General features: G+C 37.8%; 1 protein-coding gene across 1 annotated transcript in view; it reads left to right on the plus strand.

Annotated features, from left to right (window-relative positions):
- LOC124135955 overlaps positions 1–19,090 on the plus strand; it is a 44,665-nt gene that overhangs the window by 3,171 nt on the left and 22,404 nt on the right. The window contains exons 2-15 of the mRNA XM_046501672.2: positions 11,691–11,771; positions 12,182–12,475; positions 12,900–12,976; positions 13,430–13,488; positions 13,855–14,021; positions 14,562–14,622; positions 15,004–15,008; positions 15,266–15,286; positions 15,544–15,668; positions 16,284–16,473; positions 16,782–16,918; positions 17,331–17,544; positions 17,919–18,178; positions 18,795–18,987. Coding sequence (XP_046357628.2) covers positions 11,691–11,771; positions 12,182–12,475; positions 12,900–12,976; positions 13,430–13,488; positions 13,855–14,021; positions 14,562–14,622; positions 15,004–15,008; positions 15,266–15,286; positions 15,544–15,668; positions 16,284–16,473; positions 16,782–16,918; positions 17,331–17,544; positions 17,919–18,178; positions 18,795–18,987 — 1,884 coding nt within the window. The remainder of the gene's footprint in view (positions 1–11,690; positions 11,772–12,181; positions 12,476–12,899; positions 12,977–13,429; positions 13,489–13,854; positions 14,022–14,561; positions 14,623–15,003; positions 15,009–15,265; positions 15,287–15,543; positions 15,669–16,283; positions 16,474–16,781; positions 16,919–17,330; positions 17,545–17,918; positions 18,179–18,794; positions 18,988–19,090) is intronic.

Below are 19,090 nucleotides of genomic sequence, written 5' to 3' on the forward strand. Positions count from 1 at the left end.
CGAAGACGGCAGGTAACTTCTTTTACAGCACTTGCATGATAACGCCGTTCGCATCAGCACAGAAACGTCGCAATCATTGTAATAAGGAAGTTGTATATCCATAGAACTATCTCCCTTGTTCAGTGATAAAACAGTAACTAAAGCACACACTTTGAACTGGATTTCGAAACATATGGGTAGTGACGGTGAGTATATGTCTTACCTTTTCGCGAACACCTCGCATCATCACTATTTCGGAATCGTACAATAGACTCTGCTTTTAGCTGAGATTTCTATCGAATATGGAAAGGGGTTAGTCCCTTTTATTTCTTACTTTTCTTAAATTATTGTACAAAATATGGGAAATGTTTCATGTTTCGACTTTGGGTTCAATAGAACTTGCTTCGTACTCTCGGGTTCGATCGATTTATTCAGCTACTCTGGTCAGGACAGGATAAGCGATATGACATAATAGCTCTGGCCGCCAGATCCGTTTACCGCCTGATCCCGACTTACAATTAGGTTCATAGAAACAACATGTTTGTATGATTGGCAAATCGAAAGCAAAGTGAACTTTCAGTTTTACGTTACGGCAACGGTTGAAGCCGAACTAGTCAAGTCATCCAATATTTTAATATGGATTCCTACCGGCACCGAGATGACATAATGGGATTGAGGCGATCCGAATGAGTTTCGAAATGATATGTATGCTGGGAACGATAGATCACTCGCGATAAACGTATATTTGCACTGAAGTGATAGAGTGAGTTAGTATGGTTTTATGCCGGATTTTGTTTGTTTGATGTTGTTGCTTTTTTTTGCTTTGTTTTTTCTTCTTCTTCTTTTTTTTTTTTGGGGGGGGGGGGGGGGGGGGGCAATATTCAAGCAATATCACGACGTTAGACAACAAGAAATTGGCTTCACACATTATACCCGTGTGGGAATCGGGCCCAGGCCTACGGCATGACGAGTGGACGCCTTTACCACTAGGCTACCCCACCAGACATGGTAGAAGCCATAAGCTATATACTAATTATTCTCAGATTATCTCTATAATCTCGGGATAATTCTAGACAAGTTGATTCGTTATGAAAAATGAAGGTTTAATTACAATACCTCATACTGATATCGCTACAAAAAATCTAAAAGTCATACTTAAACTTGAAACTGACTTAAACATCACTTCAAAAACATCATACCTTATTTTGAAACTGACTTTAACACCCAGCAAACAAATCATGTTTATGGTAGTAATTTTGATTTGATGATCATGCCTTTCTTAATTGTTCATCGTTGTAGATAAATATCACAATCTTGAACAGTCAACCGAGGAGGTTTGTGAAGTACTTCTTAATGTTATTCATTGATAGCAACGAAGCGTTTATAATTCTCTTTCCATCGAGACGTTGAAATGACGAATTCTATGTAGCATGATGTCGTTAAGGGAACTTGTTTAACGTGTGTTTCGCTCGCAAATACAACCACGGAGTTTAATATTAAACATTTTTTAATGTACTCGAATTACTCGAATCAAATCGTTTTATCCGAAGTTTAGTTTCATAACTAGTATTGATCATTCGTTGGGATAAGCAACCTATGCTGGTCGTGCGTGGCGACCAAATGGATCGGGTGGTCAGGCTCGGCGACTAGGCTGCCTGCGTCTCATCGTACACGACGGCGTTGATCGTTGCTCATAATATCAATCACTTACTTTTTTCACAGACTCAAATATTTGGTGGTGGCCTTCATATTGCTGGAATATTGCTGATTGTGGTGTTAAGTTTATGAAATCTGTTTTTAGTACTGTACGCAAAAACAAGGTATGCCATATGTTTGGGGAACGTCTAACCGGGTACTATAGGGTTTATGCTGTAGGATTTCAAGTGATTATATTTTTATTTGTTAGTTCTACAGTAAGTTTGTTTTTGTTTTGTTTTTTGTAAAAATGTATTTACGAATACTGAGTTGAAACGAAAGTACGCACGAAATCAATTACCACCTGTACATTTATAACTGAATAACTGTTAAAAGAAACACGCACGTATACAACGGAATTAAAATGACGCTGTATCAAATCTATATTCAAAAGATCTGATAACCACATGATAAATAATGTCCTTTTGTATAATGCATTTTGAGACGCGGGACACCCAGTTTGTCCAATTTTACCCAATGCTCATTTCATGAAACTGTTGACACGGGTAAGTTGAGTCTGACTTCGATTGTCCTCACCCACCCGACCGTGTTAGAGGGACGGGCTAGGGTGCGAGGGAGATCGATGGACCATACCCTTTCTGCCATTGTCTCGGATCTTGACCCAGAACATTTTTTCAGAAACTGGTTCGGTGACATTTCATAGGCACACGTGTTCCCAGACAAGCGTTGGTCGATTGCGTCTTTTCGCCCACTTTCATTGTTGGGATTAATCAGGACATTTGTCTCGTTGGCTATTTGAAAAAAGTCCTTATATAAGATAAATTGTACATACCTATACAGATTACGAGTAATGCAATATTGCATAAGGGTGTATCAAGTTATTGGCGATATATTGTCATGGTTTCATTGACGTATATAAACAGCAAAATTCCATGATGAGGGAAGACTATATAGTGGGAAGCACAGTCGTCTTAGGCTCCGCAATTCAATGTACAGGGATTCGGCTCTTAAGCTACCTAGGACACCTGGCTCAAGTTATTATGCTTGGTTTTCCAGCATCATATCCGTGCTCATGTGATTCGCCAAAGTGGTAAGCGTCTGGGACATACGCCACTTCGGGCTTTACTCCCACATTAAGCTGACACTCTGTGATGTAAAGACAATGCACTCTCCGAGTATATATAGTTGCCCAACTGAAAAATAATAATTCTACAACCGTGCAAGTCCGGGAAATAGTTCAGTAAAAACCAAGGATACTGCTGAAATTTAATAATCTAAAGGTCGGACTGTTTGTAAACTTGGTTTACGAATCCACCGACATAAATAAATAAAAAGCAGTGTGTGTTCTTTTTATTCCAGCGACTTGAAGATGCAAGTGAAATGTTTTAAAAAAACTTCATTTACTGTGGGCTATCAATACAAATAATTAAAACCTGTTGAAAAAATATCTTAAAAACTCCGTCCCCACTATTTTCCTTCCTACGTTACATTTTCAAGAAAACTAAAATATAATTTTGAAATTGGATTTATGTTTCTTTAACCACCTTCAGATCTGAAGTTTGTGGCCAAAAATGCATTTACTTAAAAACAACATGAGGTATGAGGGTTAATCCCATATGTGTAACATACATACACATATTCATGCTGTGGTCAGATACTTTTCATATACTATTCCCAATGCTGATATCTGGCCTCCGTGTCAGTAAATGAGGTACGGAACAAATGCAATATATAGTCATCACGCAATATCCAGCAATCAAAAGCAATATAAAAAAACTGTGCTCCCTGTGACCATGATATGACATATCTCGATCCCCCAGGATTAACTCCCGTCAAGCTAAATTTCTGTCGAGTTATGAGTCTCTTCGCTTCAGTAGATATCAAACATTGCAGCACGGGGTTGTCATTCATAACAGAAGCTTGTTGTACACGTCCAACATAAGCCAGCAAAGTGTCACACAATGTAGGCTATGTAGGAGTGCGTTAAACCATGTGTCACTAAGCATGGCGTGAGAATATATTTGCTTATATCGTGAGTGTCGCTGAGTACATATTGACTCGCATGGTACTCTCAATAGAATATTTCCCCATGATATTACAATTGGGCATATGTGATAATACTGGGTCTCTTGACCAGTCAATAAATGTAAGAAGTTGTCAATGATGAAAGGGTAGACTAAGGTCGATCAACTTTGTGAGGCGATGTTATTCAAATGGTAACGACAAGATGTGGCTTATCAGGTCATATGTATTCTGTGGAAGTCAAGCGGGTGTTCAAGTTTCGCCTTCTTCCCTACATAAGCGGCTTTCCTTTTCACATTAACCAAATCTGTTGGTCATTAGTGGAATACTATCTAACCATATGAATAGATATAAGATTGAAGTAAAGGGTCAAACTGGAAAATATGTCAATTGTGTAATCCAAGATTGTACAGCCTGGACAAACTTGCATCAAAACACATCATTTGATTTGTGTGAGTGGCGGGTGATACCGGTAGGACAGGACATGCCTTTTTAACGAACACCTGGTTTCGTCACTGACACTATTTGCCTTTTAGGTCCAATGGAATCTGTTTCGTCGGATAATCGGGACTCTTTTTGTGTGGCTTGACGGTTAATATTTCGTTACCTAATCAGATTCACGTTGATCCTATTGTCACCAAAACACATTAAGCCCATGTTTAAGAACAGACCCAGGTGCTCTGTGTTTTAAAAGAACACGCTAACCATCCCACCACTTTAGCCCACCCTCACAATTAAGAAAAATCAGTAATGTGTTAAGCTGGTGGAGTAGCTCGTCGATCCCCTCTAAAAGCTTTTGTAAATAACTTTATCTTATTATGGGCCTCAAAGTATGGACTCAAAGACAGAAAGAAAGACAAAAATGTCATCATACATACATCCACCAACTAAAGGTTAAAATGAAAACAAAGTGACACACAAATTTAAATAAAACACCTGGATCTGGCTTGCAAATCATATGAGTATTGTCGTGTCCTTTATTTCATATTTCGATGGGGTATATGTTTTGAATTTTATCTTTGATTACAGATGGTAAGATAGAGAATGAAATGGAGCAAGGGTTTGGTGACACTTGGATTACCCATCCCATACACTGGTGCAGATATCTCGCCCCCCCCCCCCCCCCCCCCCCCCCTCCCCCCCAAAGCACGTTGAGCCTTCAACTATAGACTGCTATGTACTCTGTGTGCCAAGGTCACACACTAGGCGTGTCGTTATTGCACAATTCCTAGCTATAGATCATATTGTTATCATACACAGTGGCAGACTGGAGTCCTGACACACTAAACAAATAAATACAACCTAAGTTGGTTCCCTTTCCTCATTGTACAAACACTGAACGTATTTACCAACCATATAAACATGGCTTGAACTGGGCTGCCATCGCATATCGCGATTCAACACTACTTCAATGTTACTACATCAACTACAACGATGCATAGAGGGAAAGTATCATGGAATATATTGCATTATTTCGTATAGTCGCCAATTTTATTTCACAAAAAATCGAATCTGTAGTCAAAATCCCAAACCGCCGTGCTCATGTCTTATAATAGTTCTACTTTGTTCATCGGGCAAACAATTTACAATACATAATAATGAAATTAGATAAATGATAACAACATGGGTGGGGTAATCAGACAACAGAGTCCCAAACAGCATAATTTCGCTCAACTTTTAAAAACATATCAAATTTACTATTACTCATAGCCATGGTAATTGTTGGTGTTGAGATTGAATTAAATGGTATGTGAGTGTATATATATATATATGATTAGAGATCTTTAGATGCCAGCATCCTTGTGAATCGTTGTCGAATGAGATTCCTGTTCATGTGCAGACACAGATGTGATTCTTTCACTCCTCTTCCACATCAACATTTTTACATATCAAGGTATGTTCTCATATTCAAACGTGCAATTATCTGGGGTGAACGATACTGTGTCCTCGATTCGGTTGGCATAGTGAAAAGTAAAAGGCAGAACGATACAAAACATACTCTAGAGAGCATTCCCGCTAAGCATGGACACACCCAAAATAGGCCGGTATAAAACAGGTTTTCCTTGATTTTCATCACTTATTTATAAAGAGTTACACGGTGCTTTTCGCGGAAAGTAACTTGTACTTTGTGAAACACAGGATCACGTAACCAACAGATACTAACGATGCATTTATGCACAATTAAATCTCTTTTAAAATACTTAACATTCTAACAGCTTTGTCATTGATGAGGTCACGTATTTTGTCAATGTTCAGGGTGCTGTATGAAATATACATTGTTTGCATGAGGTGCATTAAATAATAGTAATGACTGTGGTTTAGCAAACAAACCACTTTTCATCCAAGATTTTGCTATTTCCATCCAATCGAGTATTGCCATGAAGGATAGAGATAGGTAAGGTGTTTACCTTTGTCGCTTCAAGTTCTGGATAACTTTATAAGTATATCGATAAGTATATCAAATACAGACAAGTATTATCCATTCTTTTCGCGAACCACTGGCATCATGGCCATTTGATATAGATTCTTAAACACATGCTCATAATATACAGGTAGTCGAAATCTTAAAATTGACTCTTATGATTATGGAAAGGGTTTGGTTGCCTTTATTTGGACTACTTGTTTTGCTGTAGAGTGACCTTATATCTGTTTACATAATACAGACCAAATGCATTCTTTTTTATTTCATACGTTTGAAGAACAAACAATCATATTCATAAGATCACGATTACCCGCTATATATCGAAAGATACCCCAAACTTAGCATAGATCTCAGGCAAACGCATATATGGAGTAAGGGAGAGTACCCGTGTTTCGCTCACGTTATTAAAAAATGGTCAATAAAACCTCATTTGATAATCCAATATAAATTTTACATAATGTCTTGAGAATACCGATATTGTGAGTAATGATATAACAATTCAAAATTATGGAAAACTTACTTTTTAAATTAAATTAAACATTTCACATCTGTTGCACTTTTTCTTCAGATAGTGATGTTCACCAACCAACAATGTTAACGTAAACGGTTACCAAAGAGATTGTGTAATTGAACCCAAAGACAAATAATTACATAATTTCGTTTTGTTCCATAAATGTCGTAATGTAAGAGAAAATAATAGATTATAACTAGGTTAAATATAGAGCGTCTTATACTGAAGTGTTGTTAGATTAGTGACTACTGTTTTGGCAGATTGTTGTTATAAGCATGCTACGTTGTCGTGACGCCATTGTTGGTTGGTCGACGTCGGACAATAAGGGGTCATGCGAAGGTAACAATTGCCTAGAGCTAATTAACACTCACCTGTGAAAAAATTGAATATGTGTTCTCAAAGTGGACAACTACCAGGCTGATTTGACGTAACTGGGATTGTTAGTATTTAATGAATATATTCCATATGTATGATCTTAGTGCATGTTTAGTAAATGATGATATTAGTACAGAGAACTAGTTTACAGGCATACATGTCTCAGGAATAGACAGGCAACGAATACAGTCGATCAAATTCTAGGTCCCTTATTATATAAACAGAGACTTAAACCGATTTACTGTTGTGGCGTTTTTTAAACATAATTTTAATTTAGTATAAATTGACGACCCAAAAACTTTACCAAGAAAAAATACTTCAATTCCTTTCTTATTTGAATTATAATAAAATTGTAATGTGCTAAATGAATGCGTTAATCCAGACCTCTACTTACATGACATGCATATGGTTTATATAGTCATCGCATTAATAACAAATGGAAAAATAATTTAGAAGAAACAATAAACATATAATAGCCTAATAACCAAAAGGAAAATGTAAAGTTTCACATATACCCAGTTCCCAGCGGTCGTCAAAACACACCTGTGTATATCACAGGGAACACGCATAAGATTATGTCTTCAAGCAAATCAAATACCTGTATTCGCCTTGTCTGTGAATTGCTTAAATTACATTACTTATCCTTGAACATCCCCGACAGGTGTCATTACTGTTTAATTGAAACAATTGCTGCTGTTTAATTGTTGTCCGTGTCAAGAGAACAAAGGGGATTAGTCCTACATGGTTTCCCCCAGGCGTTTCGGCTGTGAAATCAACGAGTCATCTAAACTCTTAAAACAAACACATCGCAACCCGTCTCTGTGATGTCTGGTATTTAATTACTCGCTTCCTACTGGGTTTTTTTAATCTTTAGAAATTGGCATTGTTTTAACAACCATATAAAAGCGAAAACTGGACAGAGCGTTAGTTAGTGTTGAACTTGGATGTTGGTGAAGGTAGTAAGCAGAAGAAATTCAAAGTAGCTTTAAGAAAAGACCATGTTTGTGCAATAGACATCTGGATTGCCCCAATAGGAACTTTATAACTGTGCCTGGATATATTCCCATCAAATCGTGCTACCATGTTTTCGGGTAAGCGTTCATTCAAAATACTTGTGTTAATAAATCTTCAGCGAACATTTCAGCCTTCAGATGTCCCCATGTAATGCTTTTCTAATAATGTTTTACTATATAAAAATGACACACTCGAAGAGAATCTTCAGAATACTGCAATGTGTGAGTGTAGCAGTGTAATATTGTTATTCAGAATAGAAATGCAAAATTGAAGAGTATTCTAAGACGGTTGACACCGATTTAAACAAAGAACAACAATTTTTGTCAATGCATCGTGTAGGTCCTTGTACCTAAATAGAGAAAGCCATTTCATAAAAGTACTTGCCATAGCACCCGATCTCGAAAGGCAACCCCACCTTTATTGATAAATATTTACAACATCTAAATGTCACTTAATTGTTATGAATTGTGCGATTAAATATTATCGAAGAAGAGTATCATTTCCATTTTACACGTGCAAACTATAAAACATCAGATTGATTCTCCAGTTTTCCGTCGTTAACAAGACACCATGCATGACATTGTATTCGTTTGTTGAGCCCCGCACTGAAACTCTTTGTAATGAGGACCGAACCATTAAACTTTACAAGTAAATTTCGGCACTGTAATCTGTATGTTTAGTGTGTCATATCATCTACATTTGCTACTATTTAACAGAACCATCTTTTGATATGCTTCATGGCTTCACATTTAGCTCTTGTCAAATATAAAACGTCAACTCCAGAGAATAATCAGTTTCAATTATCTGCCGAAACGGATTTTCCATTGGGTGTAAAATTGTTTGTTTGTTGCCAAACGTAAGAATGACGATTGTTCTTGATTATTTGTTATCTTCAATGCTTAATATGCGATGCTTTGGAATAATGCTTCGATGATGTGTAAGGAACTTAGAATAGATAGATAGATAGATAGATAGATCATCTTTATTTCCTCCAGTTGATGAAGATACATTGATATGAGATATAAATATATATATATAACAGCTGATATATTGTATGTACAGACAGTTTCACATCGTTATCAAATAATGTTTCTTAGTAGGTTTTTCCACATTTTAACAGTTTTACATACACGAAGCATGATATTTGCCCATAGATTGTATTCAATTGCCATAGTACTTTCTGTTGGCAAACCGCCAAGTAAAAAGGACAGAAAGGTATCGTCATCATCGTTCCAGATACTAGAAAAAGTTGTCACATCTAGCAAATCAATAATAGACTCAACAAGAATATTTCTTTGTTGTTGAGTCTTTTTACAATACATAAACACATGTTTGATAATATCAAAAGCAAATGTGCCGCATAAACATTCATCAGATTGTATACTGTAGGTGCTAAGGCATAATAAATATGCTAAATCATAGAAGTGTTCCGGCCTTTCAATTGTTAGTAACCAAAGTCTGTGTACCTTAGGTGATCGTATAAGAGAGTATCGTTTTAGGTTTTCTCTTGAATGAATCTCTGCATGAATTATGTTATGGTCACCTACGCTAATTGTTCTTTAACTCGACTCGCCCATGCATGTTTTGAGGGGAAATGAGAATAAATGGTATATGTGTTTATGTCATTATTGAGTTCATACTTGTTTACAAGTGAAAGCATGTGGTACAAGGGTGACATTTTACATTTATCATCTTTTTCTTTAATTGTATCGAGTTCAAACTGAACAAGTCTGTGCTGAAATAGTCTTTTAAATGCAAAGTTAATGTCACTATTACATAGTCTTCCCAGAAATAAGAGAGCTCGTTGATCAATGTACGCCTGGAGAGAAATTAAACCCAGACAATCTCTGGTGACGACGGAAGGAGTGCGTCTAGACAGTCCTTGAATCTTTTTACAAAAATAACGTTGAATAATTTCAAGCATTTCGTATTCCTTCGGTGACAGTTTACCCCATACACTACAAGCAAATAATCCACATGGTAAAATTACCCTTTCCCATATACGAACAGCTGGGATAGGATTTAAGCCACCAAAGTATAGTCCATGATTATAATTTATATTGACTAACATTCTGAGTTTTTCACATATTAGATGGCTACGTTCTAAGGTTTTCTTTGATGTACTTAGAAGCAATCCAGCATAAGTTACATTTTCCTTTTTAGGAAGTACTTGTGAACCAATGTAGACACATTGAGAGACAGATTTGCGAATATTCCCAAACAGTAGAAATGCACTTTTACTGGCATTATATTTCAAATGCCATCTATTAGCATAGGTGTATATATTATTCAGTAGACATTGCAGTCCGTCAGAGGAGCTGCTCAACAGCGTAGTATCGTCTGCTAATAGGATGCCGGGTGTATTACCCCATGGAAGACACAAGCCACGCCCTAAATCATCAAGGGAATACAACAAGTCGTTAATATATAGAGTAAAAAAACATGCCGATAAAACGCGACCTTGGCCAACACCTTGCTTAACATGAAACACATTTGAGGTAAAACCTCCAATGCTTACACATGACTGCATTGAGGTATATATTGTGCGTAGAAGTCGCCATAATTTTCCATTAATACCAAAGTTATACAGTTTGAAGAAAAGACCATTAAGCCAGACTCTGTCAAAAGCTTTCTCGTTGTCGAGAAAAGCGCAGTAAACTGGAGACTGTCTTTCGTTATAATAAGCTATGCTTTCCATTAATGTAAACAGGGCAGTTTCTGCCCCAGCCCCTCTCCTAAATCCAAACTGAAAGCGGTGGGGGAAGCCTTTAGATTTGTTTGCCCACTCTTCAATTCTATTCAGCAGAAGTCTTTCGAACAGTTTACTTAATACTGGAGTGAGGGTAATACCTCTGTAGTTAGTGGGGTCGTCTTTACGTTTACCATGGCCTTTATGGATAGGTAAAATCTTTCAAACGTTAAACATTTTAGGTACATATTCATGAGAAACAATTTTATTATAAAATATAACAAGGTGTTGGATAATAGATCTACCAGAGTATTTGATATGTTCATTAACTATGCCATCGGGACCAGGCGATTTTCCACTTTTTAGACGTTTTATAGTTGCCAATAACTCATCAGATGTGAAAGGACAAATCAACGTGGAACTAACGTCGCTGTTCCCTTGGTCATTATACGAGTCATTTTCAATCTGTTCCATGCGAATATTCACATAATCAGTAAAATCTGAGTCAAAATTGATATCATGATTTGGCATTGATAAATCCTTGAAATATTTGGAAAACAGATTACAAATTCCTTCCTGTGTATTACAGGACTCTTCATTATACACAAGCGTCTGGGTTTGTTCCTTCTTTCTTTTATATTTCTTGGTTACTCTAAAGTACTCTGTTATATCAACCTCAGCTGCTTCATATATTTCCTGAAACTTTTCGTCTTTCAGTTTTTGTTTGGAACGGCGATGCTGCGATAAAATTGACACTAAAACACAGATTTGACTTGACCCATCTGTATATAATGCGGGTTTTTGAAGAAAACAAAATACACCACACAACTATTTGACATATATTTCAGAACTCATACAGTGCACAGAACCACACCCAAAACACTCTTATGAAAACTCTGTTTCGTGTTTATCGATATATTTGTGTAGTATTAGTCGATACTCCTTTTCATTTAAGGGCCACTAAGCGTTCATGCATAGACCAGGTTCAAGGCACTGTCTATTGTAACTTTTCTTTGTTGCAGGAACCCCCCTCCTTCTGTCCGCTGTGGTCGTCAACGCTTTCGTGGTGCTGGTCATCGCGACGCAATCAGTGGTCAAGCTTGGTTCGTATTGAACATTCAATTATCTCTGTAAAGTTCATAGGTCCTTTAAAAACAGTATACATCGCACCCGTATATAATCGCCATACGCTGAACAAGTGTCCAGTCCCTGATTATATGATCAGTCTCGATTATCTGCCTAAACAGATTCTATTGAACGTAAAAGGCAACCTAGTGGTGACGATTATATGACTGTTTCACTGAAAAACACCAGGTTTGTAAGAAAACCCGCTCCTCGGACAATTATTAGAGAGGAGCATTCCTAGGACATTACCCCAAACACTATTAATGATCATAACTCCGGAACTTGAAGCTGCTTGTATAACGATGTGAGACAGTCAAAAATACATTTCATACACACATTAATGTAGTCGGAGAGCTCCTTTAACGCGGTCATTTTACCGTTTTTTCAGCTGACGACGATCAACTAGAAACTCTGCTTGCAACGGACAATCTGATTCAATTCCGCAAGGGCCATCGAACACGAACATACCATGCAAGTGTAAATACATCTGTCAGAGATCCAAGGCTACCCGACACCTCCAGGGCGAGGACGCTCACTCATGCGCCAAGTCGACTGATACACGAAGAACTCGATTTTGAGTTCGAAGACTTCCTGTTGCCCACAGAACACGATCTTCGCCTCCACAGGCGCAAGCGTCAGGTTATAACAGAGGAGGGGGGTTCCGGAACTCTGGATGCAGGAGGTAAGTTGACATGGGGAATATGCTTTTATGGCGAGTAGAAAGTCATGTTAAAAGAACAGTATTAATCTTAGGAAGAGAATATGTGGATGTCAACTTCTTTATTATCCTTCTTCAGGTGAAGGAGTAAACATATGCTCCGAAACGTTGTGTTCCTCATAAAGAAGTTGACATCCATATATTCTTTTGCTTATGTGTATCACTTCTAAATGATTTTTAAAGACCAGTATTATTCTAGTGTCCTGTTTGTGTGACAGGTCCTCGCACAACGGGATGCGTGCAGCCCAAAAGGTTCAACACAGTGGACATGATTATCAAAAGAAATAAAATTTCATTGAAGATCCAACAGAAGGATTTTTCAATTACGGTATTGATATATAATACACTCAAGTTGTTGAACAAGTATACATTGCATTTTCTTTTTCAGTTGACACCAAGATTGTTCTTGATGTAGCGTTCAGCTCTGGTATTTCGCCTACAATCAAGAGTGACGCAGAGACACTGGTAAGCAGTTTTAGTCTTTTCAACTTTGTGTCTTTGAACATTAGGAGTTAATTATATGTCTCTACTCAAGCCAACGCTAAAATAAATCATCATCAACAACTGTCACAAAACACAGATATCACCTAGCAAGCAGGTCTTTAAGTTATTGCTTCCCAGAAAGAATCCAAAGATGAACTCTTAAACGTTTTAGCCAAATATATGCCTCTACTTTTCATCAAATATGTTAATGTAACTTCTTTGAGCTTTGAGGGGCATTTCGAAGTACTAAGTACTAGGTAAGGAGAAGATATATGAATGTACTTACTTTATAACGGTGTTATAACCTACACGGAAACGTCTCTCCTAATTGTGAAAAAGAAGTTCTTCATCCATATATATCTTATCTTTTGTTAATATAGTAATTATGAAATGATTTGATCACCTTCTCACACCATGCATCTGATCCGTTTGCAGGTGAAAGCCGAGTTTGATGAACAAGGTGTTGACTATTCTACAGTCACTGCCGTCGTGTCGTAAGTATTTAGATCAGTTATGGGCAGCCACAACGTGTGGTGGAAGACACCAATATAACAACTGTGGTGGCTTAAGAAGTTGGTTGGACATAAAACCATTTGGGGAAGATGAACATGAAGATAAATACAATACAGTCTGAATTACGAGTGCAATAGGATTATGTTTTGGTTATACTTGTCATATCCGAAGTTGCAACGAAAACCAAAGTTAAGAAATATTTCCTTCCGAGTTTGACCACTTAAAGCTAACATTTGAGTTTGCTTTTTCATTGTTTTAAATATTATAGATCCTCTTTAATTCTGATTAAGAATCATTTTTTTATTCGATTGAGTCTATCGCGTTCTTATGCTGATTTCATTTTTCAGTGACAATGGCAACAGCGAGACCAGCGTGGTGTTCACAACTAAATTCAACTCCGTCAACAATCGGGTTCTCGTGGCCTACGTCTTCAAGAACTTTATCTCTGGATTTAACATTGGTGCCTACACCCAGACACGATCACCAACAGTGTGGAACGCGAACAACATAGAGAGTAAGTCCATTGCGACAATTAAAACCTGTATTGATTGAAAAGACCACACACTAAAGATTTACTATTCTTTTATGCCAATAAATAATTGGTTGATTTTGTAAATCATTTGATTGGCAGTTGAAAGGTACACACAGGGCAATGGCCTTCGGACTGTTGTCTCTTTGCTGTAATATTACACACGACTCTTACGTATTACCACGATACAGTGTTATTTTGAGGATTGTTATTGCTTGAATGATTGAGTGAATACAATAGAACCTTGCTGATATTGCCGTGAAAGTGAAATCGCCCGGATTAGCATATGTCCGCGTGTGTATATTGGAGACGACCAAGTTTTCATTTAATTTGAGAATCCGTTCCCTCTAATCAATCAATTACCTGTTATCAAACTTCATTCTCATAAGAACCAGCCACGGTGGTTCAAGAGCTTATTTTGCATATCATTGATGTATCACATAAATCACAAGACAAGAATGATAATAATAATATGTATGTATATGTAGGCTGATTTTATTTCAATATTCTTCATATTTTTTACAGAGACCGTAACATGTTTCCTCTGCCCGTCGACAAGACCCTGTGGATCAGGGACATCTTGTCAGTAAGTGTCCCAAACCCTTGTGTCGACCGTATTAAACATAATATCATACAAGAACCATTAACGATAGGTGTAACTTTCTCAGCAATGGTATAGCAACAGCCACTGCAAAAAGCAAACCAATGATCACAACATAAATCATGAATTAAAGCATCAACGTAAATTCTTATGGTTCCCATCTTAGTATGATTGCTCTTAGTAATAAATCAAAGATTGATGGATTAGTTTTATTATATTTTTGTATGATGGTGATAACCACTACATCTTGGTTGGATAGCTCTTACTATCATATCACATTATGATGGCTTTCAAAAGGATATCTTAGTATACGACTGTTGCTACTTACTACATTTTACTATAATGGTTCTTATTGTTATGTTTCAGGGCCAGTAAGTACAGAGCAGCAATCGGAGGTTTTAAAGAAGGCAGTAGTCATAAAAATATCTTCCTTATATGGCGAAAGTAACATCTGCACACTAATGATCAGCTTTTTGTACATACTGTAATAAATATATAAATATTTGTTTAGAAAAATGAAAAGAAGGGTTGATATAATGTTATCATATAAATTAAATATAAATAACTTTTGAACACATCGTAACTGCATATTGTACACATGTAAATGATTGGGTTTTTTCACTTTCAGTTTCAACCGCATCCAGCACAGGTAAATATATTCATTACAATGGATACTTCAGCATAATACATTCTTCATGGAACGATACACCCAAAGTGTTCTTGCGCTTCCATATATTATACTTACCGGTATGAAGCTAATTTCACAAGCTGTTAACTTTGCAAGACATATTACTTCATGTTACTTCTTAAGAACATTATTGAATACAGTAAATAGATAGTTAAGTAAAACCAAGTAAGATGTTGCTTGTAATTCTTCTATATATCAAAACCGGTTGTCTATTGTAGATTTATTTCCCTGGGGATTCTCCACCATTGACAATAAGCTGTCACGAGGTATCGACGCCAACTCCGAAAGTCGTTTCATCCGATCTGGTTTCACCTTCAACACAGCATCCAAGTCTTACTACTCGGTAAGTGACGCACACTGGAAAAGTCGTAGAAATACGTAATGACACAAGCGATAGTAATTGAAATCTAACAACGGCTGTAGCAGCAGTAGAAATATTATATGTAAAATTCGCAGTAGATGTAGCAATGGTTAATGAAGCAGAAATAATGGCGTATTGTCAGTAACTGTAGAAAGAGTAGAAGTAACCATGGTTAGGTTGAGTAGTTGTATTAGCAGAAGTAGTAGTTCGTGATAGCAGTAGTAGTAGTAATAGTGGTTGTTGTAGCAGTAGTAGTGGTAGTAGTAGTAGTAGTAGTAGTAGTAGTAGTAGTAGTAGTAGTAGTAGTAGAAGTGGTAGTTGTAGGAGTAGCAGCAGTAATACTAGTAGTTGTAGTAGGAGTAGTAGTAGTAGTAGTAGTAGAAGTGGTAGTTGTAGGAGTAGCAGCAGTAATACTAGTAGTTGTAGTAGGAGTAGTAGTTGTAGTAGTAATGGTAGTAGAAGTAGAAGTAGCAAATTTGAAAACGTATAATGGTTGTCTTTAGCTTGTACATGTAGTGTAGTAGTATTACAGGCAACTTTCGCACAATAGCCTTAAGAAATATATGGATATATAAATAGTGATCTGTATACGACTAGGTGGGCGATAACGGCATCCTGAGCTTCGGAACAACCCTCAGCGACCCTGCTTATAACCCCTCTGACTTGGCCAGCATCGACACCCAACCTGAGGACTTCATATGTGTATTCTGCGCTGACGCCAACCATCTCTATGCTGGCACTTCCGCTGAGGTATTTTACGGCGAATATCAGGTCGGCGATGCAGGAGGTAGGTCTTTCATGAAGGTTTTAATAGCTTGCACTCGTAGTTAAGTTACATCACGGCATGCGTTAAAAAAAATCTCAAATCTCAAAATTAACGCAGGTCATGCATTTTATTAATTATGGAACAAATTAAGCTGACAGACCAAGCTGACAGATGAAAAAGTTACACGTCTTAGACCCCTGTTCCAACCGAGACCCTCAGCTGAAGTACTTCAAAACTAATACATCCTTCAATCAATTATGTAGTTTCTAAATGTATCACTGTATCAACTGTGTTTGTGTTTGGTTTCTTCATGTTCTGTTTTTTTCCAGCCTTTGAAATCCTTGGGAGAGCGACAAATGAGGTTCAGGTTGTCGACCCAACGTTTGAGGCGATGTGGGTCGCCGTAATCACGTGGTTCGATGTTCCCTACTTTGAGAGGACAGACAAAACCACCCCATCAACTCTGGTACGGTTTGTTTGACATGCATTACTTAGAAGTTGACACAATTTATGGATAACAACTTTTTTAATTACCGTAGGGGCGACGTTTCGGTAAGGATCCTTATACGGTTGTCAAGCAAGACTGGTACGTGCTTGTCAAGGCCATCTCATGTGATGTTTAATCAGCAGGGAAATTACACTGTATACAGTATTTACCTTTACTTAAAAAGCTGAAAATATTTAGTGGCATTTTAAAATACTGTTTGTCTTCAAATAACTATGTGAAACCGGGTCCCCACATGGCCTTCGTTCCACAAAAATATCATAGCGTTAAGGTGGGGAACTGATCACTCAAAATATACCCATCAAAATTTGGGTACCAGACCAAAAATTGCAATACCAGATGTTCCACCACAATTGTGTATTTCCAATTACAGCGCAACACATTCCAAGCCGTTCTGATCTCTGACGGAATTGATTCCTACGTACTCATCAACTACAAAGACATGGCATGGCCCCAGAGCTTCTTGGATCGTTCTGTCATTGGTTATAAGCATTTAACTGCTGGAATTCTAATAAACTACAAGCAATACAAGACAGATGGCGACCAAAGGGAATCTGTTCCCATGGATCTAATCACTGGAAATACAGGTGACATTTGCTTTGTATTCATAACATAGGATTGTGTGGGTTTCTGCATTGTTACAAGAACGGTAGGTCATTCTTGCCCTTTTCGCGAACGCCTGGTGTAATCAATGATTTTCTGTTATCCTTTCATATGATATGTGCCTTTTACGTCCAATGGGATCCGTTTCGTCGGATACTCGAGACTGGCTATTTTCTGGCGTTATATTTAGAAAACACGTACCTTAACCTGTATTTAAAAACAAAACACTCCACGAGTTGACTCAACAAATGGTAATTATGTTAATTAACACATTACAAGGTTAATCAATTGTTAACGTGGACTTTGATATATTTATCATCAACGGTGTGAAATACATTCCTTGTCGATTCTGATGCAGGACAAAATGGCGTGTTTCTTCTGAAAGTTGGAGAACTGGCAGTAGTCGAAGCGTCGAGACAAGCCGCCTTTGATTGCGGGTCCTGGTACACTACAAACTACCTTTTAATGTCGGAGTTTCGCCAATCTCTCGCGAAAATGGTCTCCTGTCCATGTGCTGAAGCTCACATAAAGAATTACAAGAGTTTCGACGGCCCAACAACCGTAGGAAGTCTGCAATGCTACGAACTCATCAAGAACAAGAACAAGCTTGACACACAGGTAGGATAAGATTTTACTCTGTATAAATAAGTTTAACAGGACACATATCACAGTGACGGAGTTGGTGTTTACATGATCACGGCGGTGGACACAAAAAATGAGCTCCACACATTGTACCCATGTGGGGAATCGAACCCGGGCCTTTGGCGTGACCAGCGAACGCTTTTTACCATTCAATACAATGGTGCACTGGTAACTAAAAGCAGGGTTTTCTTCTCTACTCCTGTTCTGATGTCTGGATAAGTTCGGGATCGGGTGATCAAACTCGCTGACTTGATGGTTCATGTCGTGTAGATCGATGTTCATTATGCAAATGACTGGAATTGTCTGGTGCGTGGACCGATGCTCATGCTATTTATCACTGGATTGTCTGGTCTAGACTCGATTATTTACAGACCGCCGTCCTATTCCTGGAATATGACTGAGCACGGCATTTAACAACAAACACACATTCATTTTCTTTTATAAATTGGCATTATCAGGTCGGTTCGTCCCATCAGATGAGGTTTTCGTCAAAGGATAGCACAGGTACCATATATCAAACGAATTTCATGGATGTGGTCAACGAGTTTGTATATTAATCATTAATTAATTCTAAATCTGCCGTTTCTTTCAGCAATGTTGCTACAGCAATGAAGTCCTTGACGAAGCTACGAGTCACTACCTCCGCTTCAGAAGCTCAGACAGCGCTCACCAGACTCAGGACATCGACCCTTACGATAACTGCTGTGTCCAGAACAGCATGTGTCAGCTCTTCAGAGACATGAGGCCTGGAGGAGTTTGTGACACCACCTCCTCAGTATCTGAAGGTGAGTCCCCCTAGTTAGAGGACCATCTCCCTTGTGACAGGCCTATCACAAATCTGTGGAATAGCATTGGGTTTATATTCCCTTCCCATCCCACACTTTCAAC

This window comes from Haliotis rufescens, unplaced genomic scaffold, assembly GCF_023055435.1.
Source record: "Haliotis rufescens isolate VD_foot unplaced genomic scaffold, xgHalRufe1.0.p SCAF_4, whole genome shotgun sequence".
Lineage (NCBI taxonomy): Eukaryota > Metazoa > Mollusca > Gastropoda > Lepetellida > Haliotidae > Haliotis > Haliotis rufescens.